The sequence below is a fragment of the Cydia strobilella genome, chromosome 7 (assembly GCF_947568885.1).
Source record: "Cydia strobilella chromosome 7, ilCydStro3.1, whole genome shotgun sequence".
NCBI lineage: Eukaryota > Metazoa > Arthropoda > Insecta > Lepidoptera > Tortricidae > Cydia > Cydia strobilella.
In genome coordinates, this window is record NC_086047.1 from 13,202,677 (window position 1) to 13,214,391 (window position 11,715).

The following is an 11,715-nucleotide window of genomic DNA, read 5'->3' on the forward strand; positions in this document are numbered from 1 at the left end:
GGTGAATAAATAGGAAGGAACTTCTGTCCCTCTGGGATAGATACCTACCAAGAGTTATTCGTATTTGCAAATTAATCATTTAACTGTTTTCGGTAAACATGAGCACAGCGGCTCTCCTTACAAGAGTAAACTAAAATTGTAGAGACCATTTTGGTTACTTTTTACGCAAACGGATGTGATTTGTTGAACCATAACCATTGACATAGTACCTACTTATGTCTAATAAAATTATAGAATTATATAAGGACATAAAATAACAATTAAGTAATTAAGATTCAGTAATCAATGGGGATGGCCGGTTGAAGTATTTAGCAGATGGCGCCAGCATAGCTTGCCCAGTCAGTAAATTCAAAATTCTAACAGAACAGGTACAAAATTAAATAGAGATGCCTATTTACCAAATTTGCGAAGTGACAATTTGATCAAACATATTTTTGGAATATAATATTAGCCAATATAAGACGTTTGCTAAGTAAGTTTTTGCCTTAATAACGTCTGACAAAGTAAAATCATGCCAAATGATAATTTGACCAAATAAATTAAATGCGAAGTGTAACTTTGCCAAAGATTCGTTTGGGAAATTAAATTATTGCGATAAGTTGGTTGGGAACTGAAATTTGGCGAAAGGTATTTGGGCCAAACGGAAGTACTACACCACATACTCGTATATGGAGGGAGAATATTATTCAATATCTTCTGACCGAAGATGCTTGCGAAGTAGTCTTTTAAAAACAGGTTTGCTTGGTGCTTGTCGAATAGAGAGATAGAGTTAGACCAAGCTAAGTTGGCAGCGATTTTAATAGCCCAGACTGAGCAAGTGTTATTTTGAAGGTCAAACTTCTATGAAATTATCGTTAATTAACCCTTGCACAGTCTGGGCTATCAAAATCGCTGCCAACGTAGCTTGGTCTATCTATAACATTGTTTGTTAGAAGTTAATTTTTCATGGGTGATCCTTGCCTGTTAATAAACGTTTTATTTATTATTATTTATTTTAATATAAATGTGTTAATTAGGTGTACTATTCGCTCTGTGCATTAATGTGGCGCCGCCCTGGACACATTAGTTATCTGACAGTTTACAACTGTTAAATAGTATGAAGATTCCGCCCTATGAAAGTTTACATTTTACTCACGTCGTGTATTTTCGTTCTCCGTTGCTTCTATTAACACCACCACGCACTATATCTATGCCACATAAGTTCATATTTAAGTCATACTGAAAGTTCGTATACCTCAAAGAATATAATATATGCAACTTTTTGTTTTATATTCGCTTTAGCATTGCGTACGATTTTTTTAACGATGGAATCAACCAGTACGGTTACCATGAGTTGACCCTTGACGTTAACGCTAGGGACTGCGTGAACTCGATCGCAGTCCATCACGCTCGCACTGATGAATTGATGTGATCGAGTGGGAATGCGGTCGAGTTCACGCAGTCTCACGTACACGGCCCATTTTTCCTCAGGCCCAGTGATTTTGTATGGCAGTTGGTATTGGAATCTAATCTATTTACAGTAGGTAAATACGTGTTTATTGTAGGATTTTTTTAGTTGACTCATATGGATAGCCAAGGTTGTCTGAATCAGCTGATATGCGATTATTTGGTAACTTTTTATCATTGAGCACACAACTGCGTTTTTATTCTCGATTATTTAATTAAATTTATAAAACCTACTACAAACGAGAAGTGTGCTTCATTATTGAATAATGGCCAAAGCCTGATATAACTTTGATGCCGACTGAGGGCAGATAGAAAGTACTTCTAAGAATAAAATTCTAACACGAAAAACATTCTCGTGTTTTAATTGTTAAAACGCCCGACATACAATATTCAAACTGGCAGCATTTCTAAAAAATACACATCACAATCGAATAAATTGTACCTCAAAAATAGATAATTTTATTTCACTTCTCGATCTAAGTGGCTCATTATAGAAACTCAGTATTGTGTACGTTATAATGTAATTAAAGTACTTCCGTAGCATGTTTACATCGAAATGCGAAAATGATGTTAATATACGCGCTTACTTATTGTATATTTGATATCCATTATTTTCGTTGCATTATTAATTCCTCAATTCATTCTATTCTCTCTCGTGTATACTGCACAGTTTCTTTTTATTAAATTAATAATACATCACCATCAGGCACATATGTTTTCTTGTAATTTCTTTTTGTACCGACTACTATCTTCTTCGTTTTTAAAAACATGTGGCAGGGGCTTTTGAAATTTTCTTCTAATTACTTTCTGATTTGATACCATCACTGTTGTGCGTAGAAGACGGTGGTCCGACGGAAACTTCGGTGTTAAGACTTCATAGTTTCTAATAGTTTTCGAGTGAGTAGTTAAAATATAATCTATTTCGTTTTTTGTATTTTTGTCCGGCGATATCCATGTCCATCGTTGTTTAAAGTTTTTATGGAATAAGGTGTTAACTATCGTAAGTTTGTTTTCTGTGGCGAATTGTATAAGTCTGTGTCCTCTCTTGTTTCTTACTCCTGACCCGTAGTCTCCTGTGATGAAGTTTTCTTCTTTTTTCGGTATACCAGTAATCGCATTAAAATCTCCGATTATAAATTGCTTTTTCTCCGAAATCAATTGCGCTTGCTCTATAGTATGGTAAAACGTTTCTATGTCTTCATCAGGAGAGGCACTAGTGGGCGCGTGGACTTGTATAATAGACATTGTTTGGTTTTCAAATCGTAGGTTTAGTACAGCGACTCTCTCAGAGAGGCCCACAAAGCTCATTATGTTTATTTTGTACTTTTTCCGTAGAAGAAAGCCGACACCTAGGTGGCCCTGTGTTTCGCCGTAATAACAAAATATATGCGTTTCATCTTCTTCTATACTGTAGCCTTGTCTTCTAATTTCTGATAGTCCAATTACATCGTAATTAATTGTTTCAATAGCGTTTTTGAAATCTAACATTTTTTCTGTTGATGCTAATGTTCTTGTGTTGTAGGTGCAAATTAATAAACAGTTTTCTTGTTTTGTTTTTCTTTTTAAAGCTGGAGGGTTGTGGTCTGTCGATCCCGCGGTGACCAGCCGTATTGGGACCGGGTTGTTGTTTTGATTGGTATATACTTGTGATGACATTGTAGTTGTAGGGTTGGAGGGGGCCTCTAATCTTCATGACCTTTCATTTCGTACTACGTAAGACATCATTGTGTCTTGTGACGTTTTATATTTTTTGTGAGTTTGTGTTATTTGTTTATCTCTAGTTATATTGGTTTCCTCATTAAATACATTTGGTCAAGAAAACATAGAAGAAATAAAATACAATACTATGGAAGGAACGACCCAGGAATTATATGAAAAAATAACTTCTTCTTTGCCTGGCCCTTTCCCATTTTATTTGGGGTCGGCCCTCCGTATCATGCGTCTCCAGGCAGCTCGGTCCTGGGTCGTCTCCTTGTTGACTTGGGCTTCTTTGAGGTTCTTATCTACTACGGACATCCATGTGATTCGGGGTCTTCCTCGTCCTCGGGGTTTAGTTTCAATATCTAGCACTTTCCTGGTCATGTGGTCGGATGGTCGCCTCATAACGTGTCCGTACCACCGCAGACGGCTCTCCTGTAGTTTATCTGGGATAGGTCTCACTTTGAAGGTGCCTCTTATGTGTGTGTTTCTGACATGATCCAGCCTAGTTACACCACCCGCCCACCTGAGCATCTTCATCTCTGCGCAGTGTAATTGATTTTCATGCTGCTTTTTGAGTGGCCAGCATTCGGCTCCGTATGTCATGGCCGGTCGGACGGCTGCTCTGTATACTCGTCCCTTTATGCGCACGGGCATTCGGCTGTCGCATAGCACGCCGGTTAGTTCTCTCCATTTCAACCACCCGGTATTTATGCGATGGGTGACATCAGTGTCTATTGACCCATCTTTACTGATGACTGACCCTAGGTACTTGAAATTGTCCACTTCTTTTAGCTGGGTGTTCTGCAGACAGATGGTGTGTTTGCTGTTGACGCCACTAAAGTTGCAGTGCATGTACTCGGTCTTCTCTCTGCTTATTCGCAGACCTGATGTTTCCAGAGCTTCCCTCCACTTTTCTAAAATTTGCTGTAGGTTGTGCGCATCTTCACTGATGATGACGACGTCGTCCGCATATAGGATGTCCCATGGCGGTGCTCGTTGCAGATGTGAGGTGAGATGGTTCATTACAATATTAAATAGCAGAGGACTGAGTGCGGAACCTTGGTGCACACCAACTTTTACATCGAATTCATCGCTTGTTCCGGCCTGACTTCGCACTTTGGTTGATACTTGGTGGTACATATCTTTGACAGTCATTATGTAATGCTCTGGGACCCTCTGGGCCCTTAGAGCGTGCCAAATTAATTCTCTCGGTACCCGGTCGAAAGCTTTTTCTAGGTCGATGAATATCATGTGCAAGTCTGTTTTGTTGTCTCTGTACTTTTCCATCAGTGTTCTGACCGAATGTATGGCATAAAATAACTATATATGAACTGTATATGAAAAAATAACAAAATGTATATTATCCAGTGCAGCAAGCTCTACAATTAAGAACAGCAAAGAAAAATCGTCCATAATATCACTAGAGACTAAAAATTTAATAACACTCAGACATGACTTGCAGAATAAAAAACCTCTTACTAAAGAAGACAAAACATCTCTAAAAATACTATATAAAAGAGTAAACAAAAACATCAAACATGAATATAATCAACATAGAATATTAACACTGGAAAAACACCTATCAACATCTGGAAGCATGAAGAGAGCATACAAAGAGCTTAATAAAAGCAAAAAGTGGATATCGAAATTAAAGTCCAACTCTACCGACACAGAAAATAGACAAGATATACAGGAAATTGCAACTCAATTCTATAAAAACTTATACAAGAAAAGACGACCAACCCTTATGGAAAATAAACCGGATATTCCTGAAAACAACGAACTCGACATACATCATAGTCCAATCAAAAGCTTCGATGAAAAGGAAATACTTCAGCTTATAAATAAATTGAAACCAAGAAAAAGTCCGGGGCCAGACGGCATAACAAATGACTTATTAAAGGCTAGCTGTCCATTCATACTTACACCCTTAACTAGGCTTTTTAACAAAATACTGCACACAAAGAAAGTACCACATGAATGGACTCAATCAGACATAAGTATTATCTACAAAAAAGGAGACCCTACTGAAATTTCTAATTACCGCCCAATAAGCTTAATGTCCAGTCTCTATAAACTTTTTTCAGCAGGTTTACAGTCAAGAATAACACCACAAGTAGAGGCCTATCTCGGTGTAGAGCAGGCAGGTTTCAGAAAAGGTTTCAGTACAATCGATCACCTACAGGTAGTAGAGCAACTCATAGAGAAATACTCAGAATTCAGGAGACCACTCTATCTTGGCTTTATTGATTATCAAAAAGCTTTTGACTCTATCGACCACGAAGCAATATGGAACTCTTTGACTGCAGCAAAAGTTTATCCTACTTACATAGACATTATTAAAAACATCTACGAAAATTGCAAAAGTAGAGTCAAGCTTGAACATACTGGCCCTGAAATAAAAATAGAGAGAGGAGTACGACAGGGCGACCCGCTATCTCCGACCTTATTTGTAATCGTCCTAGAACAAACGACTAAGAGCTTACAATGGAAGAATAGAGGCATAAGAATGTCACTACAGGAACTTACACATCTCTGCTTCGCCGACGACATCGTGCTGGTGGCCGAAACAGCTAGAAATCTGCAGTATATGATCTCATCACTAAGTACAGCTAGCAGACAAATTGGCCTGGAACTTAACTTACAAAAAACAAAATTGATGACAGACTTCAAGGAAACCCCGATCATCATAGAAAACACAGAAATTGAATACGTAAAAAGCTTCGTGTACTTAGGCAAACAAATTTCTTTCAACCCATTAAACAACTTAGAAGAGATAGATCGAAGAATTAAGAAAACTTGGAACATGTTTTGGAGCATGAAAGAAGTTCTAAAAAGTAGTCTCCCACTTAAATTGAAAAAGGTAATAATAGACTCTTGCCTACTCCCAAGTTCCCAACTATGACATACGGCAGCCAAACTTGGAAATATACCGAAGAAGCAAAATTAAAAATTAGAAGTTGCCAAAGGGCTATCGAACGCAATATTATGAAAATAAAACTAAAGGATAAGATAAGACATAGTGATATTAGAGCAAAGACTAGAATAATAGATGCATTAGAATACAGCTTAAAGTCCAAATGGAAATGGGCCGGCCATGTAGCTAGAATGCACGCCAAAAGATGGACAAAAGTGGCCACGCTGTGGAAAGGGCCTGAAGGCAAAAGAAGACACGGCAGACCAAACGCCAGATGGTCAGATGAACTCCGTGACATAGAAAATGATTGGCCCAATACTGCGCAAGACAGGAAAAGATGGCAAGAGCTGGAGGAGGCCTTTACCCGTGAGGGGTCCTAACCAAATTATAAATATAGTTAGTTATAGATAGATAGATTTTAAAAATTTATTAAATACTTTGTTGAACTTAATATGTAAAAATTTTTAGTTAAGTTGAATCTTTGGTTAAGGAATAAATGGGCTTTTTTATTTTTATTTATTTATTTTTATCAGGCACATAACAAGTAGCTCGGTTCTTTACGTTTTACGGATAAGCTGGTTCCTAATTTCCATTGTCTCTGTTGGACTATTCAATAAATGGAATTTGATCTAGGATGTTATTGAAATTGTAGCGTTTAAAATTTAAATTTAAGTCCTTTGGGTACTTACTTGATGTTGGTTTGGGCAAACCTGGCTTTAGTCACAAAAAAGTGAAAAATCTATTTCCAATTTCATCATTTCTGCTCTCGATTTTCAGGATTCCGTACCCAACTTCCCTTGTGATGATACAGCAAAAAAATGGATTCTTCTGAGTACATGGCTCTTGACTAATCTTCAAACGTCTAATCTGAATGTTCGCGTAAATAAAACCCACCAAAAACATTGCAAAGACGAGACCATATAATGGCTCGCGCTGTCAAAAAGTTATCAGGTCTCATCTCATGTAGAGCCAAGCTTCTAAGGTTTCACGCCCTAACTGTACAAAATCTATGTAGGTAGGTTAGTCAAAACACGTAGCAAGGTTTCCTTCTTTGGCATAATTAATCTTGGCGTTTTTAAGATGCATTTAAGAAGTGGACATTTTTGATGCAGGGGGGAGGTGGGATTTCAGCGTCCGCGATGTCTGAGGTTAATAATTAGGTATTTAAGTTTAAATTCTAAGTTGGTATTATTTTCAACTAAATCAAAAATGTTATGTTATAGTTACGGTAAATAATGAAAATAATACATTTGTCCTTTATTATAATCTCTATGTGTATTTGATATTAGTACAGTGAGTGCCACAACATTTATTTTCCATGAAAAATATTCAGTGCTATAGTTAGCTCTACAGCCTATATACAATATTAGTATACCTACCTATATATTCGTTCTGTCAGCGTTTACAATGAAAAAAATAATTAGACGAACTCGTTGAGGTATTCAGAAAATAACTGAACTTAAGTAATAAAGAAATGAATTTAGATCAATATCTTACAACTTTACTGATTTCGTTGTAACAAACCGACCTGTTGGCTGGTGTTGTAACACATACTTCGCTAGTCCCATTTTTAAGATAAGTAGTAACAAAATACTTTGTTACTGTTATGCAATCATTCCTTTCAGTGTAATTATAATGTAAGGTCATGCGTTTCCTTTACAATAGTAAGACTTAAGGCCGTTCCGTCGGTTTGCCGCTGTCTCTGTCACATTTCGCAAGAAAGAACGGGAAAGATCATGCGCGCCAAGTGTCAATTATGATCGAATTTTGTCGATTTTTATTTATTTTTAAAAACGTTACCCTACAATATCGAAATTCGAAAGCTATGAAATTATTATTTAAGTTAAGATTGTTTTTTCTTCTTTTTTTATTTATAATATCACATAATAAATAACCGAGTAAAGTTGGATTAAAAGTCCGAGTTAGAGGTTACTTTGGGAATTAATTGTATCGAGCGAAGTGTCATAATTCGTGTATCGGAAGCTATGATATTTAAGATAATGTAGTCAAGAACTACATATATTTTTTCCACGTCTACGAATATCAACGCCTCTTAGAAAAACAGGATCATATAAGGAGATTTTTCGCCTTCTGGCTCAGGGAACCGCCTTAATTTTCAATATTTCGCGTCATACAAAATAGTAGTAGTAGCAGTAAAACTCTTTATTGTACAAAAAGAAACATAAAACTGGAAAAACACACATCATTTGTGCAAAGGTGAACTTATCCCTTTCAGGGATCTCTTCCAGTTAACCTAGTCCAATTAAATAGTACTTTTTTAAAATGAGTTACACTCCTCAGTAAAAATTCGCGGTTGTTCGTCATCTTAGCCGAACCTAAGCCTACTTTTTATAAGTTGCATTACAACTTTTGTAAACCTACTACAAAATCGTCGACCGCGAGAATTAAGACTGCAATGTTTTTGGTCAGTCAACTTCGCTTCCCCCTCCTAATTTTAAACCGGCAAAGTCAAGCATGCCGTCTATTTTTGAAAAAATATTGTAGCTGCGCAACATTAAAACTATTCTTCTCAAGATACTTTTAGTCGTTCTTCGCTGCAAACTTTAGGTTCTATTTATTTTTAGAAAAAATATAATCGCCAATTTAACTTCGACAGCAGGTGTAAGTAAACAGCCTTTTGATAACGCCATAAAATATCGCAGATACATATAATTTGGAACATCAAAGACGTGTCCTCAAACACTTCATTATTGTGTAAACACTTTCCAGCCGTTTTAAAAATAGAATATGCATAAACACGACAGTCAACTGTTGATAAGATAATGTCATTGTTAAGTATATTTCAGTCTTCAATGCTTTAAATTTGCATATAGGTATCAAAGAGGATATAATAGGATAAAGCGGTACTGTCATAGTAAATTTTGTAATCACAGTAAATTCACTGCCTTCTATCGACACACTTTAAAACTAAAAATGAAGATATATAAAAAAAAAAACGATAAAATGTATTTAAATATGGATAAATGTTTTTTTTATTTGCATTATTTATTTTTATATGACTTTCACCCATGTTCTTTCACTGATATGCGTTAAAATTGTTAAATAACAAACCGGCAACGCCCTCTATACGAGAGCAGGCTAAAAGTAGTGGCGCCATCTGATCGAGACTTAAATTTTCGTGATTTTCGAGGCACGTTTTTTACTTAGACTGTATCCATTACGGAGTTATATCTATCTTTCTAGGTATACAATACAATGGTAATGACGTTGCTGCTGCATGGAGTTACGTTAGTAGTACAGGAGGCGTATTCTGATTGTATTAACAGATTATGATTTGATCTGGATTTGTTATGGACTTACAAATCTAGATCAAATCCATAACCTGTTATTACAACCAGAATATGCCTCTAGGTCGTAAAGGAAACAAGCTACTGTATTAAGCTTAGATTAAATTTAAAAGTGGAAGAGTTACTGCCTTGGGTGAGACTTGAACTCACGGCGATCGATAGTGGAGTATCGATCCAGACTCTAGAGGCCGTGAGTTTAAGTCTCACCCAAGCCAGTAATTTTTCCACTTGTAAATTTATTCTAAACTTAATAGCATCGTTCGCAGACGTTTCTGCTTGTTAAACATTAAGCTACTGTATTTTTTGTTGATGCACGCTGCACGCTTTTATTGCAGACTGTACCTCATGTCCTTTGGGGGCTGTTCCTCGTGGGGCTGTCCATTAATCATGTCATAATAAGTATTTAACGGGGGTGGGGTTCTGAAAAGAATCACTAATGATCACCATGGGCACACGGCGGACACGCCATACATCAAAAATTATTTGCGTTTCTATGTGTGAACGGCACGTCTGTACGCGCGTCATTGTGTGAGGCTCTGACTCGTGCGGCGCGCGGGAAAGGCGAAGCCGAAGCTTGCCGAGACCGGCTGAAGTGACACGACGAGCCGCCGGCCCACTTGGATAACCCGATCGAATTATGTAAACACACGAAATGTAAAGGTTTTCTTCCGCTCCAATTGTCAATTTACTAGGTCGGTTTATATTCCTGTACGTATATAGGTACTTGGACTCTCAAAGCGCGATTATTAAGGCCGTTCCCTGAGCCAGAAGGCGAAATATCTCCTTATATGATCATATTTTTCTAAGAGACGTTGATATTCGTAGACATGGAAAAAATATATGTAGTTCTTGATTATATTATAAAAAATAGATTTTAAAATCGTGTCATTCGGCGATCACTCACGTGAAGTAATAACAGTAATGCAATTCGATTCGATTCGTATATTAACTTTTTAAAACAATAGTGATCTCATTTTTGTTAGATAAAATAAAACTTAAGAAAAATATGTTAAGAGGCCGTAGTCGATTTTGGAGCAAAAATGTAAAATTGATAGATTTGGTCGTTGAAATTATACACGTTTTGTTACGTAATATCTAAATAACAAGTATTGTTTTCTATTAGCACGTCTTCTCATCTTGCCTTTTAATAATGAGGTCGCGAGCGTGCGTCACCGGTAATGCATGAAGCGAAGGGGCAGTTTTTAAAAATTCATCAAAAAATCATGGTGGTAAATTATGTAAATTGATGTATAAGAATAGTTTCAGCAAACGTTGTAGATTGTTTAAGTATCAAAATCACGTTGAAATTAAGTCGATTTTCAGAGAAATTGTCACTTGTTTTGAAGTAATTTATGGAGAAAATTGATTTCGTCTAACTTTCATTTACACTACTTCAAAGTCATAATAATAAAAATGTAGTCTGATAAACGTCAAGTACAGGATATGTGTAATACAAAATTACCATGTTTAGCAGTCCAAACTTTACGAAATTTACAAATAAGAGCGACAAAATCAGTGCTTTACGCGCGTTTACCTAAACGTCCATCAGAAAAGCAAACATTACTAATTTAGTGAGTCTGTTTTCAAAAAACTGATCTAATAAAAGGTACGAGTAAGATAAGAAGACGTGCTAATAGAAACCAGTACTTGTTATTTCAATTAGGTAACAAAAGGTGTAAAATTTCACGGACTAAATCTATCAATTTTACATTTTTGCGATTAGACTAGACTTAGACTCAACTAAATTAATTAAAGTTAACATTATTGGTCAGCAATCATCCTTAGAATGCCATTTGTGCTGTTCCTGGTTCTATGCAGCAATAAGGCCGCTTACAATACTATAAAATAAATTGATTAAATAATACTTCGATAAACGTGAGAGTGAAGGAGTAGTGATAAGGAGAGAGAAGAAGAAAGACCTCCTCCTCCACCTCCACCCTCCACCCTCCTCCACCTTAAAAATACATTGGCGTCCGCCACAGATTGTAATTTAAATAATTATAAATTTTAATTAACGCTGTTAAAAATATAAATCTACGATTTAAATGTATAAACAGATAATTTATTATTTTGGTAAATTACGAATAGGGGATGTTGGCCCAAAGGCCTCAACGGAAAGTTGAAAAAAAATTGGTTTGTAATCCAGCAACATTATTCATTTATTTGCAACAAGGTCCATTGTTAAACACTTCGATAGATTATGGCTTAATTAAATGAAAAACAAAATAATTATACGCAATTTACAAAACCCCTACGATTGCCCGCTTTGTCCGAAGGGGGCGCCTAACTCGCACTCGCTTAGGGCAAAGCGGTCACGCTCATAATGTACCCAAAATTGAATAG

The 11,715-nt window shown here is 36.4% G+C and overlaps 1 protein-coding gene across 1 annotated transcript; it reads right to left on the bottom strand.

The window, feature by feature from the left end:
- Window positions 1–2,148: 2,148 nt before the first annotated feature.
- On the bottom strand, window positions 2,149–3,102 carry LOC134742843 (craniofacial development protein 2-like). The gene has a single exon (XM_063676027.1). It carries the CDS (start codon window positions 3,100–3,102, stop codon window positions 2,149–2,151), a length of 954 nt encoding a protein of 317 aa, XP_063532097.1.
- Window positions 3,103–11,715: the final 8,613 nt, after the last annotated feature.

Coding starts and splice junctions, on each gene's coding strand:
- LOC134742843 (XM_063676027.1), bottom strand. CDS start 3,102: ATGTCATCACAAGTATATACCAATCAAAACAACAACCCGGTCCCAATA.